The following is a 27776-nucleotide window of genomic DNA, read 5'->3' as shown; positions in this document are numbered from 1 at the left end:
GTAAACAAATCTCACACGGGCCTACCTAGTAGGGCCATTGTGCACCTCATGGGACGGCCATTGACTAGTCTGATAAAAGCAAAGTGTCTATAGTCTAATGCCCAGTGGTGTTCATTTTTTCTCCTGTTGCAATGTACAAGCCCTTTTGCTAGTTGAGATCATAATGCAATTAAAAACATCAACACTCAATGGTATCCAAACTACAAGCAACTTAAAAGCCGGACATTTCTTCGGGTACTTTCTCTTGAGCTCATTCATGTCTTTTGTGTAGTCACCAACTGCATGAACTCCGAACTTTAGAATCACTTAATGGTGCAGAAAATGTTACAAAAGCTTCACGATCAGCATGATGGCGACATAAACTGCTCCAACGATTATCTTGAGCAGTGTCATCCATGTTAACGGCCTGTGCTTATTTGCAGCCATACAATCAGGTAGCAACTTAACTAGTCAATCAACTAGGGAGATAAATAGATAATTAAAAATCCAAATGATCTAGCTAATCACTTAACTAATGACAACAACAAAGTTAGCTTCCTAGAATTAAATCATGTTGAAGAATCTAAGTCGAAGTAAAGGAAGGAACATTTCCTTCTTCGGAAAGAAACATGAATAGTACCTTTTATCGGCTGGGCTTTGTGCATTCGTCACCATAGAAACTGCAATTCATTTTCATGATCATAGAAACTGTAATCCACCAATTGGACGTTAATCTTCGGATTTCTTTGATGATTACTAACGACGGTCCTCAAGGCTGAGACTGCATCAGTATTAGTAGTTGCTCCCCCAATTTTTGCAGAGATCTCTTTAAGGCCTGGCATACGCTCAATGGTGATAACTGCATTAGCATGTTGATATTGATCCATTTGGGGGATGGCATTGAAACCTAACATGAGCTTCTCAAGATTAGGCATTGCAGTTGCCTCAAATTTGAGCCAAGGTGCCCTGCACCTGAACTTGAAGTACTTGAGAACTGAGAACCCGGCATTGCCAAAGATGATTTTGTCAACGGGCTCCGTCTCCACATACAGCGACAGAGCAGTGAGGGCAGGCAATCCTCTGAGAATATCGACACAATTCAACTGCAGTTCCCTCACTGTAATCTTCAAGATACATAGGTTGCCAAGTTCTTTAACCCACCGAGGAACTTGGGAAAATGTGATGCAGCTGTGCGGTGAGAATTCGAATCTCTAGAGACGGGGGGGGGGGGGGGGGGGGGGTGCCAAGCCATCCCAGCTAATGATTACTCTTGAAGCATCTTTACGCCAAGATCCATCATCATGAGTCAGAGCTAGAGTTTTCAGGTTACCATGTCCTCCCAGTAAAGTTCCCAGGGCTTCCATGATGTGGTCCAATGACGGCAGTGTAGTAGAAGAAGAGGCGAGATGAAGATTGTCCAGGTTGCTCAGCTTGCCAGTGCTCCATAGACTGATGACAGAGTCCATGCTGCCAATCAAATCCAGAAGGTTTCTCTCAACAGGAAGAGTCAGGTTGAACAAGTGTGGCAGATGTATAATATCCCATGGAATAGCAGTGACTCTTGTTGCAGCCATGACATCCAGTGTTTCCAAACATTGCAGCCCTTGCATACGGTTTGGTAGTTTTATGCAGGCATCACTTGCAATCTTCAAATATCTCAGCAGAAACAGCTCTGAAATCCCAGTGAGGTCTATGAGGCCGTGGTCGCCAGGAAGGCCGGATAGATTGAGATTTAGAACACGGAGAAGCTTGAACTCTCTAATACAAGGCATACACTCAAATAATCCAGAAAATCTAAGTGACCGAATTTGTGACCTGCTCATGTTCGTCGGTGTCTTGGCATATCTTGCATTGCCAAAGAGGAGAGCCAGTCGACGAACAATATGAGAAAATGACACATTCTTTCGACTGTGGTCTATTGCCACAATGAAATTCTCTTCTGCAGACTTGTACACAATGAAATCATGCATGGCATCATGAACTGCGCAGGAAACCACCTCATTGTTGTAACTGATACATATAGGTTGGATGAATCTTCTAGTAATAAGTTGATCAAGATAGCTTTCTGCAACTCTACCAATGTCTTGACCTTCTGTTGTATGAACAAAATCTTGAGCCACCCATTGCTTCACCAAATCATACTTGAAGAATTCATAGCCCTCTGGACACATGCTAAGAGACAGCAAACATGACTTCAGGTAATGAGGAAGATTACTGAAGCTCAGATTCAGTGCTTGTCTCATTCTTTCTGATGCCGAGAAACAAGAGCTTAAGGACCAATGGATATACGTCAAAAGTTCAATTGGCATGGCAGGTTGACTTGCTAAAAGACCAGCTATGCTGATTATTGCTAGTGGCAGACCACCACATATTTGAACAATTTTGTTTAAACCCTCTTTCAACTGTTCAGGGCAATAGCTGTCAGAGCCAAAAAGTGTGTTCAAGAATAACTTTCTTGAGTGATCATCATCTAGGGGCTTCATCTGAAAAATATGCTCTGATTGATAGCAGCAACATGTTAATGCGACGTCTTCGATCTGTGTAGTTATTATTCTGCTTCCATGACTATCCTTTGGAAAAGCATGAGAAATGATGTCCCATACTGATGCATCACATACATCATCAAGAATAATTAAGTAACTGCATGCCAACAATTAGCACATATTAGTGTATAGGGAACATGCAAGTTTTAAGTCTAATACAGTATATATGAAGAAAAACGGTAGTACCTTTTGTCTTGCAGATTGATCTTGATATTATCAATGAGGTCAGTCTCCTTACAATCTGGTGAGGGATGATGCCCCTGGAGTTGAGAGAGCATGTCATGGAAAATTCTACTCGTGTCAGGTTGTTTGGACACCCGAATGAAAGCTTGACACTGGAATCTCTTACCAACTTTGTTGTGCACAGCTCTAGCGAGTGTAGTCTTACCAAGACCAGAAGATCCATGAACAGACATGACCTTGATCTGCTTGCCCTCATCGTTTTCCAGTGAGTTGATAAACTCGTTCATCCTGCTATCAATTACTATGTGGGTGGTTTCTCCGCCATACTGCGTTGGGAGCATAGGGCCAAGGGACACAAACCTATGCCTCAAGTTGCTGCAAGAATGAAGATCATACCTCCGGTGTCGTTCAGTTGCCTTCTGGACGAACAAGCTGAACTGTGACACCCTTCCCACAATCCCCTCGTGTCGTGGCTTCAGTCTCTTGGGGAGTCTCCTGGAAGTCTTGGCATGACCGGACAATTTGAGGCGGGATCTGGTGCCCTTGACGTTCTTTGAGGGTTCTGCAGACTGCACAAATAATAAGCTGTCGATGTAATCTTCTATGTCGTACGACAGATCGTGCGCCTCATTCATCCAGCACTTGGCTGTCGGGGGAGGGTCCTCCAGCTCTGACAGTTCATCAAGGTAGGAGCTCATCTCTTCAACATCTTCTCTGAGGAACTGCATCCCATCCTTGACACTCTCGGAGGAGCATCCCTGAGGAGGAGCCAGTAGCAGCATGTCCAACTTCCCAGCAATGGCTCTCATGGCGCCAAGCGACGCACTCACCGAACCATCTAATTAATCAAGCACGCACAAGAGTCAACACACACAGAAGACAAAGATACAGAATTAATTAAGTAATTAACATGTGCACGCATAGATCAATGAAGTACTGTACTCGACCCGATAGGAACAGAAACTAAGAGAAATCGAGACAAAGCTAGGTGGGGGGATGGATCAATCAAGCAACACTCACGAAGCAACGTCAAGATGTTAGATGATGTGCATATGCGAGCTTCCTCAAGGATGATGTTGTTTCTGTCTCGCTCTTGAGCATCAGATTGCTTGACAGCATATTCCGCGCTTTCTTCAGTAAGTGGACTCTTGGGAGTATGGGACGGTTGTTGGGCGGAAAGATGCCAATTGCATGCCTCACCGCTTTCTCAGCCCTGTCGAGGTCCGCACTAAGGGCATAGCATATCTCGACTTCAACTTTCTGAAGCAAGGGGAGGTTCCCCATGCTACTGAAATCAAAGTCATCAACCTTGCCATCCTCGGAGGGCTGCTGCGCTTCGACACAAAAATGCAGGAATTCAAGGCTCGGCATAGCTCCCTCTAGGAACCGACCAGGCACGCTGCAGCTGTCCTCAAAACTCTCAACTTGGGGAATGCACCTGGAACTCCCATGATATCATGGCGGAGACCCTTTGGCATGTCAAGACATAGAGTAATGAGCTCTGGGAACCTTCCAAAGATCTCCAAATCAGGGCTGTCCACATGTACTGATAAATGGGAGAGGTTTGGAAGAACCGAGGGAGTAATCTTTGCTAGTAGTGTAGGTTGTCTATACACCATGTGTAGAACACGGAGTTTATGAGAGAGGATGCACCCTTCCCAACAGCAGCAGGTGGCATCATCACACCCTGTTGACTTAACATCATAAATGTCTATGACTTGGATTTTCTGCAGTTTGGCTACAGATTCTTTTTCCAACCGAGCTCACAACCCCTTTCCATTAATTTCACAATCAACGGAAATACATCAGTCTGTGTCTGAATTGTTCTCAAAGATCAAACCACTAGCCACTAACAAAATGGAAAATACGACCCACCAGTTTCATATGAGAGCTAAGTGAGACTGAAAGGGGGGAGCGAGTTGGTACATCACCAGGAAACCCACCGCAGGATGATTCTGGAACGGACCAACCGAACCGCCATGGGATGAAAACCTGATGACACTCACAAGCCACAACCCAACGAAAACAAAAGGCCCAGGATAAGGAACGACGATAAGCTTCTGCAACTAAACGAACTCCAGCCAGAAGACATAAACCCAGCGGGCATCAAACCCTAGTGGGACACCGCGAATAAAAGAACCGAGCGTGGTCTAGCCAATCTGGATCCCATCTCTGTCTCCTAGGAGCGGCCTGCCACGAGGGTGAGATCTGTCCACCAGCGCTGCAGCCGCGTGAGCCAGCCTCTTCACTCCAGCCTGGAGCTTCACCTTATCCTCTCCCTTTAGCAAACCTGCCCAATACATTAAAAATGAGCAGGCAGTGAAAACCGCCTCCAGCGGAGAGCGAGTAACATGGTTATCAAATGTAACTTTATTGCGGAGGGTCCAAACCCCCCAGCATATTGCAGCAATAATCATCATGTAAAAAAGTTTCCCGCCCGGAAAAAACTTATACAGCCAAGCAAAACTCTGCCAGAGAGAACGAGGACAACAGGATGCTCCAGCCGTCAAGCCCAGCACTCCCCAGACCGAATGAGCAAGCGAGCAAGTAAAAAACAGATGATTTGCTGTCTCAACGTCAGTACAGAAGGAACACATGGGGTTCCCAGGCCAGTTCCTGATACGCATATTGTCCCGAGTAGGAATTGCATTCTGAAATAGCTGCCAAACGAAGATCTTAATTTTCAATGGGATAGGTGCTTTCCACACCATCTCATAGTTAGGGCCTGATAGATTCCTTTCCAACCAATTATACAAGGATTTAGTAATAAATTTCCCTTTGCTGTCAAGACCCCATAGGATTTTATCTGGGGAGTCGTTCAACGGCAGTTTTTTAACTTCCATAACCATCCAAGCCCACCGCTCGCCCAACTCTCCAACCAGGCTGCGCCTAAAGCCAAGCTCATAATTTTTTGCCGCCCAGGAAGCAATAGTACATTCCTGTTCTTGACAGATACTAAAGAGATCAGGGTAGTGATCTTTCAAAATAGTATTCTCAATCCAGGGGTCATACCAGACTCTGGCCAGGTTACCACTTTCAATCTTAGTTTTCCTACCCGCCATATACGAGTCCTTGACCTTCATAATTGTTTTCCATCAGGGGGAGTCCGAAAAACGGGTCCGAATGTTAGCTACTGTTTTGTTTCTAAAATATTTTTCTCTGACTATACGTTGCCATAACCCATCGCTCGTTTCTAATTTCCACCACCACTTAGCGAGCAGGGCAATTTTTTGTTTATGAAGGTCTTTAATCCCTAGTCCCCAATATTCTTCGAACGACAAATTCTTGTCCACTTTACCATATGATACCCGCGTTTCTTATACTTTCTCCTCCAAAAGAAGCGTCTGCAATGTTTATCCAACTTTTCAACGAAGGTTTTGTTAAAGAGAAACATTGACATAAGGTAAGAAGGAATTCCGTCCAAACTGGACCCTAACAAAGTCAATCTGGCCCCAGAAGATGCCGCATAGGCCACCCAGGCATCGAGCTTTTTGACCATTTTACCGTCCAGGAATTCGAGGTCAGCGTTTCTTAGGGTAGAGTAGGTAACAGGGACCCCCAGATATTTCATAGGAAGTGTGCCCACTTGACATCCAAACATGTTGGCATATACCAAATCGGTGTCATTATCCCCCCCCCCCCCCCCCCCGATGTTAAATATCTCACTCTTCTCAAAGTTGATTTTAAGCCCAGACATAAGTTCGAAGAGATACAGCAAGAGCTTCATATTAACAGCTTTGTCAATATCATGTTCAAAACAAAGCACCGTGTCATCCGCATATTGCAGGATGCCAACACCATTTTCAATAAGATCAGCGGCTAACCCTTTAATGAGACCATTCTTTTGGGTTGTAAGGACCATTTTGGTCAGGCAATCAGCCACAATATTGAACAAGGAAGGAGAGTGAGGGTCCCCCTGCCTCACACCCTTAGCGCTTTGAATGTAAGGTCCCACCTCATCATTAATCTTGACACTAACCGTGCCATTTTTTAAGATTTGAGCTACCCATTCACACCATTTAGAGTTAAATCCACGTTTCCTATGACAATCAAGCAAAAAGTCCTAGTTGACTTTGTCATACGCTTTCTCGAAGCCAAGTTTAAGAACCACTCCCACTTGTTTTTTGAGATGTGTATAATGCAGGACCTCATGAAGCGATTGGATCCCATCCACTATGTGTCTCCCCTTAATAAAAGCATTCTGTTGAATACTGAACAATTTATGGGCATATTTACTGGCTCTAATATCCATGGCTTTAGTGAGTAACTTGTAAGGGCAGCGTAACAGGCAAATGGGCCTATATTGCTGGATTCTATTAGCATCAGTCGACTTAGGTAACAAAGTTATGATACCATAATTAAGTCGTTGAACATCTAACTTGCCCTCATGAAACCACTCAAACAGGCATAGGAGATCATTGGCTACTACGTCCCAGCAGTGTTGATAAAATTCAACAGGGATATCGTCTGGGCCAGGGGCTCGGTTAGATTTCATCTCAAATAATGTTTTCTTGATCTCTTCCAATGAGAAAGGCCGAGTCAAGTCCTCATTGTCAACAGGAGTAACCATCTCATCTTGGGACCACATATTTGCATCTATCTGGCATATATTGCCAGGGGCTGATCCAAACAAGGTTTTATAGTAATCAGTAGCATGGGCCAGTAGGTTTTTAGTGCCTTCAATAATAGTGGACTCGCACTCCAGGGAGATCATAGAGTTTTTCCTACGACGCCCATTAGCTACTTTGTGGAAAAAGTCAGTATTATTGTCTCCTTTCAACAACCACCTCTCATTAGAAAATTGATGCCAGTGCAGTTCTTCTTCAATATACATTTTATTAAGCTCCACTAGAATTTCCAATTTTCTAGTATATGCCCCCCCGCTTAACTCATCGATCTCCTCCAGATTCTCAAGCTCCTGTAGTTCAAGCTTGATGGTATTCTTTCTGATCTTATTATGACCGAACAAATTGGACCCCCAACCCTTAAAAAAATTCTTAATTCTTTTAAGTTTAATATTCAAGGAGTCAATGGGGTTTGTAGTGTAAACTGGCCTAGACCAAATATCAGCCACCAGAGGAAGGAAGTCTGGGTTACTGAGCCAGGCATTATCGAACTTGAAACACCTATTACCTGATGCTCTAGAGGAAGCTCTCCCACCATCAATCAGCAAGGGATTATGATCTGATATCTCCTTGATCAATTTATGTGCAGACACGAGAGGGTATAAATCCTCCCAATCAGGGGACATGAGAACTCTATCCAATTTTTCCAGAGTAGGGTTTTCTTGTTTATTGGACCAGGTATAGCAACCACCCGTCATATAGATCTCTCTCAACCCAAGCAAATGAATAACAGAATTAAACGCCTCCGAGAAATGGGACATAGATGTTTTTTTTGTTTTTCTCTCCACAATGTCGAATGATGTTAAAGTCTCCCCCGACTAGATAAGGGATGTTGATATTATGACACATGGATGACAGCTCGGCAATGAACTCTGGTTTCTGCTCATCGTGCGCAGCACCATATACCGTCATCAGGGCCCAGCTACAGTTTTTGTTCTTATCGAACATGTTTAACTGTAGAATGTAATTACCACATTTGGTCGTAAGGATGTCAAATTTCTCTTTATTAAGCCCACAAAGGATGCCACCAGACTTCCCCCTAGAGGGAGACCATTCCCAATGAAAATTTTGATTCGGATCAATTTGCCTAAAAAGGCAGGATTATAAGATTTCTTCATAGTTTCCTGTAGACCAATAAAATCTAAATCATTGGCATTAATCATGTCAATAAGGCAGGTGGACATGCCTTTTTTACCCACCCCCCTACAATTCCAAAAAACCCCTTTCATTTATATCGTTCGGGTTTATCTCTCACTCTGGTAGGTCTGCCAGGTTCCATAGCAGCCCTACCCCCCCATCTCTCTATTGACTTCTAGTCAAAGGTCTACTGGATTTATTAGGAGACAAAACCACCACCGATTTCCTGCGCTGGTATTTCTTTTTTCTGTTTTTAGGTTGAACCAGGATAAATGGTTCATCAACATCTCTATTATCCTCATCCCATTCTAAAGAGAGGGGGATATCATTACCCAACCCATCATTGACAGTAATTTTTTGCGCATCAGTATCAATATTTTTGTTATGCAATAAATTTCTAGAGAGTTCTAATTCACGCAAGATATCAACAGTAGCAAAGTCATTATCCGGGATTTGCACTCCCATCAAGGACGCCCGCAAAATAATGGCAGAATCAGATAAGGCAGAAAATTGATTTTTTGAACTGGGCATATTCATACCTTCCAGATTGCGCTTCCTCATTCTGTTGGCAGCCACATCTCCCACCTTCTCCAGCTTCTGCTTCTGTCTGCGGGGGGGGGGGGGGGGGCTCATCATCTTGACTCATGTTGACATGAATTGGAGACCCAGAGGGAGATTCAACTGTATACACACTGCAGTTTTCTCCTCCTTCCATGGACCCCTCCTCAAGAGGCACAATGTGAGGCAGGGAAGGCCAAACCACATAGTCTGACAAGGGAGGAAATGCATTCCCATAAGTATTCATATCATGGCAGACAAACACAGGTGAGGGAGGAACAGGAGTAAACATTCCCCAAGCACCTTTATGTACACTGATCTCAGTACTGGGAGATTCAGTCATATCTTCCACACCCAGATCCTCAGAGATATTTCCACAAGATATTTTATCAGATTGAGAGCCACAATAAGATATTTTTTCGGCTGCATGTTCTCTGGCCATAGTCTCAATCAGCAGTTCCGTGTTGTTACCTTCATCTATCCTCTTCCTCTTCACTCTCAACTACCGCAGGAAGCCTCTGCATGCCCTTATCATAATTCTGGGAGGGGAAGTTACCAGCCATGGACATGCTCGTCTCTCCCTGCCCCATGGAAGAAGCAGGATATGAGTCCATCCTCGCTTTCTTGGGGAAGGAAGGAGAAGCACTGCTATCAACAGCAGTATAAGACTGGCTTTTCTCAACACCCATAGTCACAACTTTTTCCACTTCATAAAAGAAATCATAATACTGTTCCCCCAGCATCCCTTCAGCTGAAGGAGGAATTTTCTCCACCTCTCTACAACCAAGAAGGATTCTAGCATATTTAGGTTTATGCACAGTCGATTCATCAACTTCTAATGTAATTCCCACCAGAGCCCCAACATAAGCTATATGTTCAGTGCATCTTTTCTCAATTGGAATGTTGCGCACCCTAACCCATGCTTTTTCCATGATGCCTTTAGCTCCAATCGAGGCAGTCCAAGGAGTAATACAAACAACAATATTCCCCTCTTTCAGAGGTAAGCGTTTCCCATAACAGCATGCCCTTTCTACTTCACTAGCATTAGGAAATCGCATCACGTATTGAGCAGGGCCAATAGATCGAGCTGTATAGCGCCATTTCTTTTTTCCAGGTTTTTTGGCGAATATAGCGTTAAATTCCTGCTCAATATCTTTCACAGTAGCTTCACCCTCAACTATAGTAATCACCACATTATTAGTTTTCTCCACACTATGCTTAGCGGCACATAGATCAGGTATATAGAAGAATCCCTGACCAGGCGATTGGAACCCACACATGAACAGAATGCATTCCCACGGCCTCAGAACTTGACAAAGCTGGGCCATATGACCTAATTTGTTGCATTTTTCGCAGCGAATAGTAGGGCAGGGAGGAGCGAAATGACCTGGGAGGGAGCAGTTGATGCAGATCTCGGTGTTGTTCTTGGTCGCCGTTTGCCCGGGTGCTGGAGGCGGAGGTGGCTCCTTGGTGCCCGCCGTCTTCTCCTTGGTCGCGCCGCTCATGGCACACGCAGCAGCCTCCCATCTGTCCCCCACTTCACCACCACCAGATCTCGAGTCTCCCGACTTCGTCGGCGGCGGATCAGGCCGCTGCCACACCATGTGTCGAGACTGGTTAGGCAGCGGAGCCATGCGCCCACCGTCGAACCCTCCCCGCACTATGTTGTCACGCCATCCTTCAGATCTGCCCCCGCCACGATCTCCCATCGCGGCGCGCGTCGCACCCCCCGCCCGCTCCGCCGCAGCAACTTGGGCGAAGGAGCAGTTGTCGCCGCCGACCTTGCCCCGCCACCAGCCGAAGGAATCAGAAGGGGATGGATTTGGGGAGCAAACCCTAGAACGCTCCCGGAGATGCTTGAAGAGAGGAGCGAGATGCGCGTCTCGCGCGGTGGGGGTAGGTGGGGAAAATGGGGCGGCTCTCCGTGCCTCCCCCGCTCTAGAAGGCTCCACGCCCGGCTCGGTGCTGGGTCCCTCATGGCGGTCAGTCGGCCATGGAGGAGCTCCCACGCGTCCAGCCGCCATTAGCGGGCGGTTGGTGTAGCATGGGGCCACCCCAACCCGGTCCGCACCCGCCTGGATCTCCGTACGCTTCACGTGTGCCGCACCTCGAGACGTGCCCTGTGCCGAGACCGCTGGGGACGTGCACGTCGCCGTAGATTGCTCCCGAATCCTCACCAAATGGCATGGCAGCGAGATGATGTCGCCGATGGTTATGGACTCCCCTTCGCGGAGAAATCGCGCATCCACTATAACCCCGCGGTCATCGATCAGGTTGAGGCGGAGAGCATCACGCCGGAGAATCAGCTCGCCGTCATAGAAAGTGAGCGAGCGCGTCTGCAGATCGGCGGCGTAGGATACGTGCCATCTCTCGTCCAGCGCGTCGCCCTGCGTGTCGCGGGAGCACGAAGCGTGCGTCATCCTACGTGCCAAGACTTCACTCTGAAGGTTTTTCCTCTTGGCTACAGATTATGCCCAAGCTTCCATCGAGCTTGCACTGTGCAACCATAAAGTTTGAGTAATGCAGAGTTTCCTCAACTCTGTCAACTTGCCAAGCTGTGTCACAAAGTTCGAGGACTCCTCAACATTTGTTAGGCATAGCTCTTCCAGACATGTCAAATTTCCGATGCAATCTGGCACTCCTGACAAACATTTGCAAACCTTTAAGCACTTGAGTTTACTTAGTAGACCAATACTATCTGGAAGTTTGTTTAGGCTTCCCATATTATCCAAGTCCAGTACCAACAAGAACTTCAGATGTCCTATGTTCTCTGGGAGCTCAGTCATATACATGCACCCTACTCTAAGATATCTCAAGTGAACTAACCTCCCAAGATGTTCAAGGTGATTAGTGTTGTTCAAATCACAACAACCTTCAAAAGATAGGACACGCAAAACTTCAAAGCATGACAGTGATGGCAACATCTTAGCAGAGCACATGGCATTAAGTGACCTCACTTGTAACATAGACGTGCTAACCACAGGTTGAACTCTATGTTGAACAGCTAGCCTGTGAGCATTGTGATGAGAAGTTGTATATTGCTCGTCACTATCCAATACAGTAACAAAGTTTTCTTCCCTTGACAATACACATATCATATCAAGGATGATGTCATGAACACGACAGCCAATTATGATGCCATAATGTGGGGTCTCAACCGGTTGTATCATGCTTTTATTTGTAAGTTCGTTGAAGTATCTCTCACCAAATTCATATAATCCTGACCCTGGTTCCTCACGGATGAAACCCTCAGTAACCCACTTCCATATCAGACTATCCTTCTCAATCAGATCATCTTCTGAATATATGGCCAAATACAACAAGCAAGTCCTTAAATGACAAGGCAGATCATAGTAACTAAACAAAAGTATCTTTCTCATGTTGTCAACATCTTTGTTATCTTCATACCCAAAACCAATCGAGGGACTTCTGTTCGGTCTAGAATAAAATCAGCATTCTTCGCGCCCGGCTAAAAAACTTGTGGCAACGCTCGAACTCGACGGACACGGAAAGGAAAATTAAGGAAACTGAGAAGGAGTTGGACGAGATGTTGTATAGGGAGGAGATCATGTGGCGCCAGAGGTCGAGAATCATGTGGCTGAAAGAAGGGGATTCAAACACTGAATTTTTTCATAGGAAATCAACGTGGAGAAGGAAAAAGAATAAAATATCAAAGCTGAAGAAAAGTGATGGGCGTTGGATTGAGAAGGCCGAAGACATACAATCTGAGATTAATGGTTTTTTCACGGACTTGTACTGTAAGGATGAGGATGTCAAACCTCAGGAGCTGCTGAACCTCTTTCCCCCGAGAGTGGATGATTCCATGAACATGGCGTTAACCAAACCGGTGACACCAGAGGAGGTTGGGGATGCACTGTTTCAAATTGGTCCCCTCAAGGCCCCGGGGCCAGACGGCTTTCCAGCACGCTTTTTCCAACGGAATTGGGGAGTGATGAAGGATGAGGTTACTGATGCAGTAATAAAATTCTTTGAAGATGGGATCATGTCGGAAGGGGTAAATGAAACAGTAATTGTGTTGATTCCAAAGGGAGCGGATCCAGAAAGTATAAAAGATTATCGGCCAATCAGTCTTTGTAACGTAATCTACAAGGTTATCTCAAAGATTTTAGTGAACCGGCTCCGACCGATGTTAGATGAGCTAATTTCAGAAACCCAAAGTGCTTTCATCCCAGGGCGAATGATCACGGATAGCGCGCTCATAGCATTTGAATGCTTCCATAAGATCCAGCACAGAAAAACCAGAGAGATAATTATTGTTCGTATAAGCTCGACCTAGCAAAAGCCTACGACCGAGTGGACTGGGGATTTTTGGAAGGAGCCCTCCACAAGATTGGATTCGACCAGAGATGGATAGGATGGGTCATGACATGCATTAAGTCAGTGAAATACACTGTTAGGTGCAATGGGGTGCTTCTTGAGCCTATTACCCCCACGCGAGGCCTGAGACAAGGGGACCCCCTGAGTCCATACCTGTTTTTGTTCGTCGCTGATGGGCTCGCGAGTCTGCTCAAGAAAGAAGTTGAAGAAGGTAATATAACTCCCTTAAAAGTGGCTCGGAGCAGCCCGGGCATATCTAACCTTCTTTTCGCCGATGATAGTCTGTTATTCTTCAAAGCTTCAACGGATCAAGCTAGGAAAGTTAAAGACGTCCTCACCCTGTTCCAGAGGGGTACGGGGCAAATGCTCTCTCCTTGTCAGTGAGGTGTGCCCAATGGAAGTCAGAAATGGGATAAAGGATATTCTAGGAGTGGAAGCAGATACTTTTGAGAGTAAATATCTAGGCCTTCCTACCCCAGATGGCAGAATGAAAAATGAAAAGTTTCAGCCCATCATGGACCGATTTGGAAAACGGCGCAATAATTGGAATGAGAGGTTCATGTCCCAAGCGGCAAAGGAGGTGAATGTCAAGTCAGTGCTGCAATCACTCACATCCTTTGTTATGGGGTTCTTCAAACTTAATACAGGGTTTTGTGATAAGTATGAGAAATTGATTAGGGATTTTTGGTGGGGAGACAAGTTTGACCGCCGGAAAGTTCATTGGATGTCCTGGGAAAATATGACCAAGCACAAGAGAGATGGAGGCATTGGTTTTCGAGACATGAAATGCTTTAATCAAGCTCTCCTGGCCCGTCAGTGTTGGAGGCTTATTCAACAACCAGACAGCCTATGCGCAAGAGTGCTAAAATCAAAATACTTTCCCGATGGCAAGTTCTTGGATACAGTGTTTGCGGCAGATGCCTCGCCGTCCTGGAGAGGTATTGAGTTTGGGCTAGAGCTTCTAAAGGAAGGCTTAATCTGGCGAGTGGGGGACGGGAAGAGCATCCAAATCCAGAGAGATAATTGGATACCCAGAAAGGAAGGATGTAAAACCGCGGGGTTTATAAGACGGTCCAGAATCAGGTGGGTAAACCAACTGATGAAGGAGGACTCCAGGGACTGGAACATGGAACTGATAAACCAAATATTCAACAAATTTGATGTGGAAGAGATCGAGAAAATAAAAATCCCAGCTCGTGAGGTGGAGGATGTGATAGCCTGGCACTATGAGAATACTGGTATTTTCACGGTCAAAAGTGCATATAAACTGGCTTACAGAATCAGCCGGAACTACAATACTGGAGCTTCCTCTTCGGCAAATGAGGTAGGAGATAGATGCATATGGGACACCATTTGGAAGGCAAAAGTCTCTCAAAAGATTAAGGTGTTCGGATGGCGTGCTGCCACACAATCACTGGCGACTAAGCATAATGCTTTTAGGCGTACAATCGCCACCAATAATACCTGTGATCTTTGCGGGAATGGAATAGAGGATGAGTATCACGCTCTCATCGCTTGCACAAGAAGCAGGGCCTTGAGGCATGAACTAAGGTCGGTCTGGGATTTACCAAAGGAAAAAGCTTTTAGGGATACTGGAGATCTTTGGTTTCAAATGCTGCTGGGCACGCAAAGCGAGGCAACCAAACGGAGGATCCTACTTATGTGTTGGCAGGCATGGAATCTGCGTAACGATGTGATTCACGATTCTGGGAAGGAGACTGTGACTGGATCGGTGCGTCGTCTAGTCAGATATGAAACTGAATTTTTGGAGGCCCAGACAGTCACTGAAATTGAAGCAGGGGGGAAAGCAGAGAATGACCGGGTTGGACACAGCCTTGGTGCCTCTCCCAAGCACTGGTCTCCGCCGGCCCCTGGATGGGCAAAGCTAAATTCGGATGCAGCCTTTTTAGCAGACACAGGTGACAGTTGGGGCGGCGCTGTGGCCCGCGACCCCCAGGGCCTGGTCCTTTTCTCAGTTTGCCAACGCCTGGAAAAATGCAGCTCAGTAGAGGAGGCTGAGGCAGGAGCTATCCTTTGTGGTCTGAAGGAACTTGCAAAGAGATACAATGGGAGAATCATAGTGGAGACTGACAACGCTTCAGTTGGTAGAGAGCTGAGAAACACCACAGTTGGAATTTCAAAATGCTACCCCATACTGACGGACATCAGGCAAACTCTGGAACTTTTTGCTGATTACCAGATTAGTGTGGTTGGGAGGAAGCTCAACAAACTGGCTCATGAGCTAGCTTTCCTAGCGAGAACAGCAGGCAACCAAGCTATAGCTGGGTCAGTCCCGGAGAATCTTAAAGATCTGTTTCTAGCTGAGTGTAATCCTACCCATTGAGTAGCTTGTTACTCATTGGTTCTCAAAAAAAAAAACCAATCGAGTTGTATACCTTCGACCAATCCTCCACCGGTTTACCAGCAAGCAAACTAGCCATTGTGATAATAGCCAACGGTGCACCACCACATTTGTGTAACATTTTCTTGTACAACTCTGTTGGCTGATCATAAGGGCCTTTATTTTTGCCACCAAATAATCTTGTATGAAATAACTCCTCAGATAAATCATGAGAAAGTGGATTTAGCTTGTATACTTCACCGGTTTTTGTCGCAACCTCGAGAATACGAGTAGTTGTGACTATCCTGCTTGCACATTTATTATCTCTCAAAGCACATATGATTATTTCCCATGCTTCTATATTCCATATATCATCAATCACGATGAAGTACCTGCCCCCATCCGAAATGCAACAACCCTAATCAATTAGTGAAACTATTTGGTAAGGTGCCTAATAAAGAATCGCAAATATCCAAAGAAAAAAAATGATATGCATATGCATGGCAACCACATCATTAATAATCTAAAATAGGCATTGTTCAATAAATGAATGATGAAGTGACAGTTGCAGGAGAGATAGACATGCGTTACATATAATTTCATCGTCCTCTTGTTCGGATTAATTAAATTTCTTGATTTAAAACTGGACTGTATTAATAGGGTGCATACCTTTTGCTCTCTAAGAATTCTCGGAGTTCGTTAATCAGCTGCATTTCATCCAGCATTGACAAATTGGAACCCTGGTACTTTTCCTCGTCAATCTCAAAAAGAATGTCTTTGAGAAGTTTCTTCACGCCAGGTTTCCGTCCCACCCGAATAAAAGCGCTGCAATCAAATTTACATCGAAGCTTATCATACACTGCTTTAGCAACAGTAGTCTTGCCAAGACCTCCAATTCCAACAATAGAGACTATCTTGAGTTGCTTGGACACATGAGCATCCCCATCAGTCAGCATCTCAGTTAACTTGCTCAACAAATGCCAACGAGCTGTTTGCGATCTTTGTACAGAGCCAACAGGTGAGGATCTACCGTGGCTGCGCCTGCTGGACCGGCAAACATGTCGTTGACCTTGTGCCTTTCACGCCGCTCAGCCGCCTGCTTCTTGAGGCCTTTGATCCTCTTCGCAATCTTGCCCTTGGTGAACATATTGGACATCTTCTTCATCAGCCGTTTGAACTCGACCGGTTTGTTGGTGGCGGCAGAAGCATTGGAGTCCTCCTCGCGAACCAGCAACTTGTCGACGGCGTCCTCCATTTCGTACGACATGTCCCTGACGTCGTCGGCCCAGATCTTGACCTGCTGGTCGAGCTGGTCCCGCGGCACGTCCCCGACGTCGCGGAGGGCGGCGTGGATGATGGTCAGCTCTCCCTTGAGACGCTCGACGTCTTCCTTGACTCCGGCCTGCAGCTTGTACTCCTCCTTGAGGAGTTCGCCGAGCTTCAGCAGGAGGCTGCCCATGGCCGCCGTCGCCACGTCCATGGCTCGCGCGGTTGGTTGCGCCGGGGTCGCCGGGTCGGGGCGGGCGGCGGCGCTGGGGTCGGAGCGGCAGAGCCGGCGTTAGGAGGCCGCGGGATGGAGCTGCTATGGTCGGGGTGGAAGAGGCTGGCGTTTGGCGGTGGGGGGGAGGACGGCGAGGCTGTGCTATAGCCGGCGGCGGTGGGGGCGGCGGCGGGATTCAGGGACCTGGCAGAAGGGGAGCGTGGAGAGCAGAGTGGTAGATCTGGCTGCCTGCAGTGCGACGACCAACGCTCGGTTCCTTGATTCAGTCGTGAGTCGTGACAAATGATTCCCCACTTCTTCTTTTATTTTAATATAGTACTAGAAAATATGCAGATGCGTTGCAATGGAAGAAAAAAATATAACACTTCCTAAAACAAATATGCGCTTGTATATCACTCAAAACAAAAATGGTCGTACTAATGAACTTAGAACAAATGATCTAGTACCTTAAGTCCAAACAGAAGAAAGCTCCTTGGCATGCAATGTTTGGGAGTTTCTATGTGTATATTTTGGTCTTGTTATATGGAGGCGTTTCATGAATAGTATCTGAAACATTATCGGGCTTTTTCTTTTCCTTTTTTCTCTGCTCTCTTAGAACCCTTTATAGATTCTTGTTGGAATCTTAATACAACATCAGAAGAAACTGCTAATGTCACTCAGAAAAAAATAAACAAAAAATAAAATTAATTTTGCAAATGAAAACATATTGGGTTAGTGACCAACCTACTATCAATTGCCTTGTGATGTTCCTGTAGTCAGTCGAGAGCCACCAAGTCGCCATGGACCCAGGTCATCTGACCGGACATCTTGCCATTCTGCCACACGTGGTCGCCTATATCTAGTGAAAAACACATTAATTGATATTCACCAAAATGAACATGAATATTTTACCTAGATGCACAATTATCCGTACATGCATGTTTGGTAACTGAAGATGTTATTATACAACGATACTATATACTCCCTATGTTTCTTTTTACTCTGCATATAAAGTCTGTCTAAAGTCAAACTTCATAAAGTTTGACCAAATTTATATAAAAAATGTCAATATGTACAATATGAAAATTAATTTCATAATGCATCTGATGATATTGATTTGGTATTGTGAATATTGATATTTATTTAGATAAAGGTGGTCAAACTTTAATGTGTTTGACTTTAAACAAATCTTATATCCAAAGTAAAAAAGAAATGGAGGGAGTACAACCAAAAAGAATTTAGCCATGTTTAATTTAGATTTTGGAACATATGAAACATGAGATTTAATATATATTACACTCATGTCATATGCAGTGAAGTTGTCACCATTTCTTCCACAAAAAAAGATGTTGTGTTGGAGTGAAGATCCAACTCAGTTGTAGGATATTCGTTTTCATGTCACTTTGAACAAATAACGAATTGACACTGCACATGAAAAAATAAATAAAATCAAAAAAAAACATGCAAGCTTTTTTATGATAAAAAAGGTTTAACATAGGGCTACCTATCATTGCACAATTGCACTTGCGCGCACCTAATAGTCATCTCTTTCAAGTGGACATTATCTGGCATCTGAGAAGAACCAAGCCGTTGTAGGAGTTAATGAAACATATTTAGTGTGCATGGTAAAAGGGAAGCAAGTCATCATCCACGTGTAGGAGCAAGCAAGTTATTTACCAGAACTGAACCTTCTATGCACCACTCCCAGGCTCCCAGCTGCATTTTGCCAAAATAATATAGTAGTATATGTGAAAATAATTCAGAGGATCTGAAGATCAACCTGAAGCAAATACAAAAACAAAATCATAAATCAATAGTTCCTTCAGGTTGCTGCCTCCCGTCATCTTCCGATTCCACTCAAAGCTAGCTAGCTGCTTAACTATTTCCTGTGAGTCCCTCTCGGAGACCAAAGGCTTGCTTCAGTCCACGGATAAGTTTTGATACTCAGAGTAATATAATTCAGATAAACAGTAGAGATATGAAGAAATCTATCCAGCGAGTGATACCGTTTTGAATGTTTTTGTTCCTCAGACTTTAACTTTCCGGCCGGCCGGCCACCAAGAATGACTTGTTTTTTTGGGCTTCCTGAAAATTTAATACACAACTCTGAGATATATTGACGATTATATTGTAAAGTTTCACGCACCAACCAGTTCATCCAAAAGTATAAACTGATGGCCACTCTTGCCTCAAACGTGGGCACGACAGATACCTTCCCTTACACTTACAGGCACATTCCGGTACCACCCTCACACACTTTGGGTGCTACCCACACTACCTCTAACATATATATGGACCGGGGAGTTAATAACCCCCCCAAAAAATTTGGGGGCTAGCTCAACTAGATAGCACAAACTGACATCAACTGCTAATGCATTGACAACTTGAGTAACCAATGCCGACCAATGTAATTAGATTAAACAGCCGGATCCCTCCCAAATTCCCAATTCAGCAGCATGCATTTCACATACGGGATTGCATATAAACAACAACAAAAAAACTAATTAGCCGACGGGGTGAGAGAGAATATCCGAACCTGGGACTAGGGTTCGCTCTTTAGTCACGAGATCATCTCCCTCAGCTCAGCGATGATGCGCGTTCTCTCCTCCATTCCATTGTTGGCAACGAGAGGCAAATATAGGGTTGTCCTCAGAAATTAGACCACCATGAGTCTTGATGCAAGGGGAAACGGAACGTACAGCCACTGGCCAACATCAGGATTCCAATTTCGATGGTTAGAGGCGAGATCCACTCTTTCCTGCCATGGATTTGGATCAGGTGGAGTTAGCAGTGAGGAGAGAGAGAGGGGGTAGGGTAACGCAAGGAAGGAAGAAGAAGCACCCGAGTTTTCTTTTTCCACACGGTGGGGCCCAGCAACCGACCCAAAGAATCCTACTTTTCCTTCGAATTAGTTTTCTTTTTCTTTTCTTCGAATCAGGATTTTTTTCTTTTCTTGGAATTGATTCCTTTCTTCTTTTCTTCAAATTGATTCTATCTTTTTTTCTCTTTTCTTGGAATCAAATCCTTTCTTATCTTCAAGCCCACAAGCTGCTAAAAAACGACCAGGCACCATTTGGCTGAGTCCAATTCCAACGCACGATCTTAAACGGACGTCCGTTTCATCCTTTTTTTGTCCGTTTGCGGCCGTGTCCGCCCGAATTTGTGGATGCGCGGGTCATGCGCCCAATGCGTGGCTGTATTTCGGTCGCATCTCATCCGCTATGCATGCAAAATATGAAAAGAACAAAGGGTGTAGCTAAATGGCCGCGTTCTCACCAGTTCATACCGTCCGGCAACAAAGCCAGCAACCTACCGAATGGTCACCCAAATTTAACACCGGCAACAAAGCAAGCGGCCGACACACGAGCCACCATTCAAAATGGACAAGTTTCTGGGGCCGGCAACAAAGCCAGCGGCCGGCACACGAGCCACCCTTCAAAATGGACAAGTTTTTGGGGCCGGCACACGAGCCAGCCTTCAAACTGACAAGTTTTTGGCGCCGACAACAAAGCCAGTGGCCGGCACAGCAGCCAGCCTTCAAAATGGAAAGCCATCGTGGCCGAGGTCTCACCTGGCCGTCGCGAGCGAACATCTCCTTTTGCCGGTTCGCGAACCAAGCCTTCCTCTCCGGTGACATGTTGTTCTTGTCAACGCTCATGAACACAAGTGCAACCCCTTTGGCTTTGATCTCGGCATTGGCGGACTCGATCTCGAGCTTCTTGAGTTGAGCGGCCTCCTCCATGTCAAGCTTCCTCCTCTTCACCGCCTCCTCCATGTCAAGCTTCTTCGTTTGAAGATCTAGGTATATCTTCATTTGCTTCTCCTTCCCTTTTCTCCTCCTCTCCTTCCGCACTTCCTTTTGGCTCATCATATTCTCCAAAGTTCCTTGTAAGGCTATAGAAGACACATCATGCTTCTCGTCGGCCTTCGAGCTTGTCCTGCCCCTCGGCCTCTTGAGCAAGTCTCCCTCATCAGCCACGGCGTCCTTTCCTCCTTTCTTCTTACGAGTGGCATATTTGTCTTTGAACTTGGGGCAATCTTTGATGAGCACCCAACAATGTGTGAGAGTAAATGTCTTGCTCTTGTGTCGGGCCTTGAAGGCCTCCAAAGGTTGGAATGCCTACATAATCAAAGATGCGGCCACAATTGTAACATGAAACGACACAAAATGCATCAAACATAAATGGCATGCCAACATGAATGGACATAAATGGCACACCAAGTCACCAAGGCTTAGGCAGCTCACAGGACGGGCTTGAACGCTATCAAACGTGGCACAATATTTGTTACACTCTTGTTGAATGAACCCCCCTTTTGGATTGAGTTGATGCCGCGTGTGGTCTCAAATTGGTAGGGGGAAACTTCCTTTGCTCATGAAAGTTCTTGTGCACTCTTGTCCAAAAGACAGATCCTTTTTGCTCGACACCTTTCATGGAATCTTGGCCTATCTCCATCCAACTCTCGCAAATCAAAGTGTACTCGTCTTGGGTGTACGATCCCGTGCGAATGCTTTGCCTCCTCTTTTGTGCCTCGGCCCTTTGGGTGAGTTCATCAATAAACACCAATGGCTCAGCCGAAATGTCGAGCTCTTCTTCTTCATCTTCATGCCAAGAGTTTCCATGGTCGTCCTCATCTTCATCATGGCTGGCGAATTGAGTGTCTTCATAGTGGCCGCAGCCATCCTTGATTTGGGTGGCTTCGAAATCAAAAGCTTGGGCCTGGCCGTCGACGTGGAAGGCCTCACCATAGCCCTCAAAGGTGAAGTTCTCCATGAATGCCAAGTACTCCGGGTCATCGGCCGTGGGCATCGGCATTGGCATTTCGTCAATGCCAATACAAGCCTACCTTGCGTGCTTCACCGCAACTCGTAAGGCGACGCGACCTCGCGGAGGGACCTAGGAACGGGCCTACCTCCACACTCATGCCCGAGCACATTTCCTCTATGAGCCCCGAGAAGACCAAAGAGCCAGACTCGTCGTCCTCTTCTACCTTGGTGGCGGCAGCGCGTGCAAGCACCTCTGGCGGCGGTGGGTGTGCGCGGCCACCATGAAACCGCCGTGGTGGGCGTCAAGCTGGCTGAGCAGGCCCATCAGGTGGCCGTGGTGTTGGTGCCCGTGACGCGCACCGACACCATCCACCTCCTAGCTGTGGCATCCGTAGATGGAGCACCTGAGCGCACCCATTCTAGCCGGCCGCCACGAGTGCAGCCAACGTCGGGCCGCTGCTCCGGTCCATGGGGACGCGCCGTGAATGTGAGGTATGCTTCTCATTCAACGTGGTCTGATGTGCGGTACCGTTCGTGGCCAAGCACGTGGGGTGTTTGATAAAATGCCTCAAAGAGAAGGAAAAGCAGTGAAGAGAGGAAGAAGACTATGAGGTGGACTGGCATATTTTTCTTTTGGGTGAAAACCACGCCACATCATCGGTGGTTTCAAGTAAAATCTGGTTTTGGACCAACTTTGTTCGGTTTCAAAAGATGAGGGATCAAATGTAAACTAAAGCACAACTTGAGGGACCAAAAACATACTTTTTCTCATACATATATACAGGAGGATCCGAGCATACTAGTACTAGGTACACTTTTATAAGAGAAGTGCCATAACAGAAATGTGGCGGAGAGGATGAGATCTGGAGGATGACCAGCAAAACGGCCAAGGCTTGGAAGCAGCAAACAGGGGATATGTGTATAGGCTTGCACACACAACTGAGTAGCGCCGACAAAATCATCTCTAACAGCCAGGTAGATGCAAGCCTGCAAAGCCATATGCATAGAATTATACACATATATACATACATACATACATACATACATACATACATACATATATATGGTGTGTTCATTCAACTAAAGCTAATTCAAGAAGAAGAAGAAAATTTATGCTACAAGATTAATCTGTACAGTACCTGACTCTTGCTTCTTCACCTCCTCCTGATATAGAGAGTGGGGCAGCAGGGATGGGCGGCCACAGCGAGCCAAAGTGCAGCCTCAGCCTCCTTCACCTCCCCAGTGCTGGCCTTCTTACACCAGAGGTCAACGCGGACTTGCTCTAGGGAAGTTAGGTGACAGATGCTCAAGTCCAAATTAGCATTGGCAATGTCACATGCTCGGAAACAGAATTGGGCCAGCTGAACCATTGGCATAGCTCCTCGTGGAAATGATGGCGCCATAACAAAATTGAAGAATATGCACTCTCTAACACATGGGAATGCATCAGCGGTAACCACGAAACATTCTGCCTCGGGCTCTTCTATCCGCCGCCACGCCCCAAGCATGAGAATACGAAGACATGGCAGCATCCCGATGATATGGACATCCTTGGCCCGAACTTCATCCAGCCATATATTCAGGTATGAGAGGAGTGGCAGCGATGAAGGACTAATCCATGCTGGCAGTGTTAAGAACCTGTTGTCCTTTCCATTCAACACCGCCAGTCTACGTAATTGTTGAGGGGGCACCCAGCCTTCCCGCAGGAGATCCACACATCCATCATTACCATCAATATCTAGACTTTGCAATTTGCGCAGATTGCCTAGGGCCTCTACAAAATCTTTATCCTGGCTCTCATCAGATTCTTCAAAATTAATTCGGAGCACCCTCAGCTCAATGAGATGACTAAGCTCTTCCACAATGCCCGAGGAATAACGGTCCACATGGAGTTCACTCAGCTCTTCTAGGGATGTCAGGTTCCCCATTCCAAGTGCTAGTTTTGTATACTTATCAAAGTGTATGCACATCAGATGTTGTAGCTGAACAATACTTGGCACCAACTCTTTTAGACCAGTTTCTACCAAGTCCAATGTTTGCAGAAACTGTAGCTTTCCAATTTCCTTCGGAAGCTCAGCAACATATGTACTTCTTAGCCCTAGATACCTTAGGTGTAATAAATTCACGACACACCTCATGTTAATCTTATGGCCAATCTCTCTTAGATCACAGTATTCCAAATCCAATACACGAAGAACTTGGAAGCATGAAAGAGACGTCATCTGATCAATAGCAGAAGGAAAGAGAGTAACAGATCGCACTTGTGGCATGGTCCTAGTATCAAGCCGAAGGGTGGTGGGTTCTACCATGGTATTTTGAATGGATAGCCTGCGAATCTTGCTTGGTGAATTAGGCTTGTTCCGCTTAATACCATCCAATATGGTAAGAAAGTTGTCTTTTATTGAGAGTGAACAAATGAGATCGAGCACCATATCATGAACATGACAAGCTTTCGCCCTTCCATCAATATCAATGTCTACAGGCTGGATCAGGCCTCTATTTATAAGTTCATTGAAATAACTCTCCCCGAGATCATACAAACTAGTTTCTTGTTTTCCACCTTGGACAAAACCTTCGGCAATCCATCTCCATATTAACCGATCTCGCCCAACCACGTAATCTTCCGGGAATACACTTAAATATAATAAACAAGTCTTCAAATGAGAAGGTAGATCGTAATAGCTGAATGACAATATCCTTTGCATGTCCTCCACACAAGCATCTCCTTCAAGTCCCCGACCGATCAATTTAAGCAACGCATACCATTGATCAATTGATTTTATCCGTTGATTAACAACCAAAAGACTTGCTATAGTAATGATGGCCAGTGGTACCCCGCCACATTTCTTCAAGATGTCTATAGATATTTGAGCCAATTCATTAGGGCACTCTTTTCCATGAGAAAATATTTGTTTATGAAAGAGCCTTCTGGAGTCCTCATCATTAAGAGGATCCATTCTATAAATTATATCATCAGTTGAAGAGCAGCATGCTTCAGCAACACTGGCTATATGGGTTGTTGTGATTAGTCGACAACAGTGATTGTTCTCAGAAAAAGCACACTTGATAAATTTCCAGGCTTTGTCATCCCATATGTCATCTATCACGATGAGATAGCTGCGTGAAGTTTTGAGCGTGTCAGTTGGCAATTCAGTAAAGAAATAAACACATTTTTAATAGGGAAGTCATTAGCAAATGATAGTGCGCACAGATAGAAAAAATTGGAGTAAGAGCAAAAAACCCTGGGAATTTATATCAACATGTGTATCTATTATAAGTTTACAACAATAGAAATGAAAATTCAGAATTAGTTGTTCCTGTAGTTCATTGCCAAAATGCTCGTTGTGACGTCGGAGTGTTCGAAAACCATAACCTTTGATAGATGTAGAACGTTGTTCTAACATGTGGACTTACAAAAATGATGCGCGCACAAATACAGCCTTGTTTTGATGTCCAATGAGTAATACAAATAGTTGACATCTAGTGTTTATTTCACATGCTCTTGACATCGTAAAGGGTGCAACTGGTTGAAACAAATAAGAGGAAAAATAGAATTAATGGGAAAATATGCACCTTTTGTTCTCAAGGAATTCTCGTAGTTTGTCAATAAGCTGCTTTTCATCCATGTTTGCATTATGAATGTGCCCAAACTGGACCTTGTCGAGCTCATAGAGCATATCCTTGAAAACTCTACTCACATCAGGATTCCGGGACACAGAAACAAAAGCTGCACATAGAAATCGTGCTTTAATCCTATCATACACTGCTTTGGCAAGAGTTGTCTTACCCAACCCGCCAAATCCAACGACCGAGACTACCTTCAATCCTTTCTTGGAACCCTCATCGCCCTCTATCTTCAGCATCTTGATCATCTTGTCACAAGGGTTGGCAATACCAACAAGCTCTGTCACATCTTTGTACATAGATGTCAGACGAGGGTCAATAGTAGAACCAGCCTTGGTGCCCTGCATTTCAAGCCCATACCTTTGACGTAGCTCGGCCAGCTGTTTAGCAAGATCTTGAGCTTCGTCGATGGCACTGGAGATCTGATGCAGACCCTTTCCCTTGCGGAACAATTTGGTGGCTCGTTTAAGGAACTTCTTAACTCTCTTCTTGGTGTTGATTGGGCCAGCATGGTGACAGCCCTCCTCCTCCTCCACGCGCACCATGAAAGCATCGACAGCGTCTTTGATTTCGTAGGACAGCTCCGTCACCATGTCTGCCCAGATGCAGACCTGTGGGTCGAGTTCGTGAGATGGCATCTCGCCCACCTTGCGGAGTGCGGAGTGCATAAATGACAGCTCTGTCTCGAGTGACTGGATTCCTTTTTTCACTCTGTTTTCCAGGTTGTACTCGTCGACGAGCAGGTCACCGAGCTTGCGGAGGAGCGGACTCATCGCACCTGCCGCAACCTCCATGGCTCCCTTGTGAACACCAGCAAAACGTAAACCGAAATTAGCTTCTGCAAACTCGGAAACTCAAAGTTAGTTAGCTTTTAACACTCCAGCAAAAGAAAAACGAAATTTTTAACTGGAATAGAGAGGCTATCAGTCAGAATTTAGAGACAGTCTCAGTTAAGATCCGAACAATTTCAACTATTCTAGAGAGGGTTAAATCTAAACCGAGTAGCCCTTCAGCTAAGAAAACGAAAACTTTCAGAGTTACGGAGCTGGGGCTTGTGGATTTTTTTTTGTCATAAAAGACTACTTGCCGAACGCTATTGACACAATAGCGTTCGGCAGGTGAACTTTTATGCCAAAAATCCGGGCTTGTGATTAAGATCCGGACAAATTTTCAACTAATTTGGAGAGGAGGCATATTACCAAAATCCAAAAACTGATTAACTATTTTTGAGAGGCTTCCAACTGAACCTTTTGGGGCCTGGGAACTTTGAACTAAATTTGAAGACTCTGAACAAAAGATCGCCAAGACCGACAGAACTGGAGTTCCCCTACCTCCTCCGGTGAGCGGTGGATGCGGCGAGCAGGAGCAGCTGGTCGCTCCCTTGCTTCCGGTGGCGGGCGCCGGAGGTGGGCTGCCAAGGCCACTCGCGACGGCGGCGCGTCTAGAGAAAAGAAAAAGGGAGTGAGGAATGCGTGGGGGCTAGAGAGTAGAGAGCACCCGATTCATTTTTTTAGTAAAAGAAGGAACCCGGTTCTTTCTTCTTTTACGAAAAGCACGAACCTGGTTCTGTTTGCCAGTGCGTGCACTACCTGGCAAATCTTATACTTATACCCGGGAACAGGGGCGGCCGCCCCGGTAAATTTAGGGAACCTGGTAACCCCCAGGCCCCCACCCCCACTGCCTGTGGCCACCATGAAAGGCAAGCAGATTCGTGAGACGAGCAGCCACATAACGCTAGAGATGGGCCAGTACTCAAGTAAGGCCCAATGAAAAAGATGAGATGAGCACATTAATTTCCTACACAGCCTGAGCCTTGACGTTCTCGATTATTGTTCCTGGAACCGATCGGAGTGTTCTAAAAAAAGAAGAAGAAAGAAAGAAACCGATCGGCGTCAGGCGAGCCTCCACTGCTGCCTGGTCTCGGCGCTGCCCTAATCTTATCCTCATCTGCATTATCATTCTTTAATTTGTTGTCACATTGGCTGATTGCCATTATTCTCAAAGTTAACTACTGAAAATTAATTACGCATTTGATGTTATACGCACTTGAGAAGATGATGAAGCATATTGATTCTTTATATGATTTTTGCGCTATATAATTTTCGCCTACTTCCTGGGAATAAAACTACTTTGAACAATTCATTGTGTTGGTCGCCTTGCCTGAATGCATAGTAGATGACCAATTAATTTTCTAGATTGTCTT

General features: G+C 45.5%; 3 protein-coding genes, 1 long non-coding RNA gene and 1 pseudogene across 7 annotated transcripts; all 5 read right to left on the bottom strand.

Moving 5' to 3' along the window:
- Window positions 1-647: 647 nt before the first annotated feature.
- On the bottom strand, window positions 648-3514 carry LOC147956782 (disease resistance protein RGA5-like). Its single transcript, XM_087531450.1, has 3 exons — window positions 2709-3514; window positions 1248-2619; window positions 648-1103 (listed from the first exon to the last, which is right to left on the bottom strand). Exons 1-3 carry the CDS (start codon window positions 3512-3514, stop codon window positions 648-650), a joined length of 2634 nt encoding a protein of 877 aa, XP_087387576.1.
- Window positions 1217-17912, bottom strand: LOC147956780 (disease resistance protein RGA5-like; annotated as a pseudogene). Its single transcript, XR_015609971.1, has 5 exons — window positions 16374-17912; window positions 15760-16096; window positions 3726-4995; window positions 2709-3543; window positions 1217-2619 (listed from the first exon to the last, which is right to left on the bottom strand). The product of XR_015609971.1 is annotated as a disease resistance protein RGA5-like (transcript).
- Window positions 11494-12468, bottom strand: LOC147956781 (disease resistance protein RGA5-like; the record flags this gene model as incomplete). The annotated part of the gene is made up of 1 exon (XM_087533053.1): window positions 11494-12468. A coding segment is annotated over one exon (975 nt), but the record flags the coding sequence as incomplete, so codon positions are not given.
- Window positions 17913-18587: 675 nt separating the features above from the next.
- LOC147956779 (uncharacterized) lies at window positions 18588-19985 on the bottom strand. Its single transcript, XR_015610006.1, has 4 exons — window positions 19721-19985; window positions 19191-19269; window positions 18862-19070; window positions 18588-18749 (listed from the first exon to the last, which is right to left on the bottom strand). It is a non-coding gene; the product is annotated as an uncharacterized LOC147956779 (long non-coding RNA).
- A 1456-nt stretch (window positions 19986-21441) lies between these two features.
- LOC147956778 (disease resistance protein RGA5-like) lies at window positions 21442-27039 on the bottom strand. 3 transcript variants are annotated; one of them, XM_087533019.1, is made up of 4 exons: window positions 25934-26076; window positions 25523-25862; window positions 23089-25066; window positions 21442-22936 (listed from the first exon to the last, which is right to left on the bottom strand). In XM_087533019.1, the coding sequence occupies exons 2-3, from the start codon at window positions 25819-25821 to the stop codon at window positions 23104-23106; spliced, it is 2262 nt and encodes a 753-aa protein (XP_087389145.1). In that variant the 5' UTR covers window positions 25822-25862; window positions 25934-26076; the 3' UTR covers window positions 21442-22936; window positions 23089-23103. The 3 variants fall into 3 exon arrangements, with proteins under 3 accessions (XP_087389145.1, XP_087389143.1, XP_087389144.1); XM_087533017.1 differs by adding an exon at window positions 26905-27039 and having other exon boundaries at window positions 21447-22936; window positions 25523-26411; XM_087533018.1 differs by adding an exon at window positions 26905-27039 and having other exon boundaries at window positions 21447-22936; window positions 25523-26373.
- Window positions 27040-27776: the final 737 nt, after the last annotated feature.

The sequence above is a fragment of the Triticum urartu genome, chromosome 7A (genome assembly GCF_056163025.1).
Source record: "Triticum urartu cultivar PI428250 chromosome 7A, HENAU_Tu73, whole genome shotgun sequence".
In the NCBI taxonomy this organism is placed as follows: Eukaryota; Viridiplantae; Streptophyta; class Magnoliopsida; order Poales; family Poaceae; genus Triticum; species Triticum urartu.
Note: the sequence above shows the minus strand (reverse complement) of the source record. Positions and strands in the feature narration are given on the sequence as shown.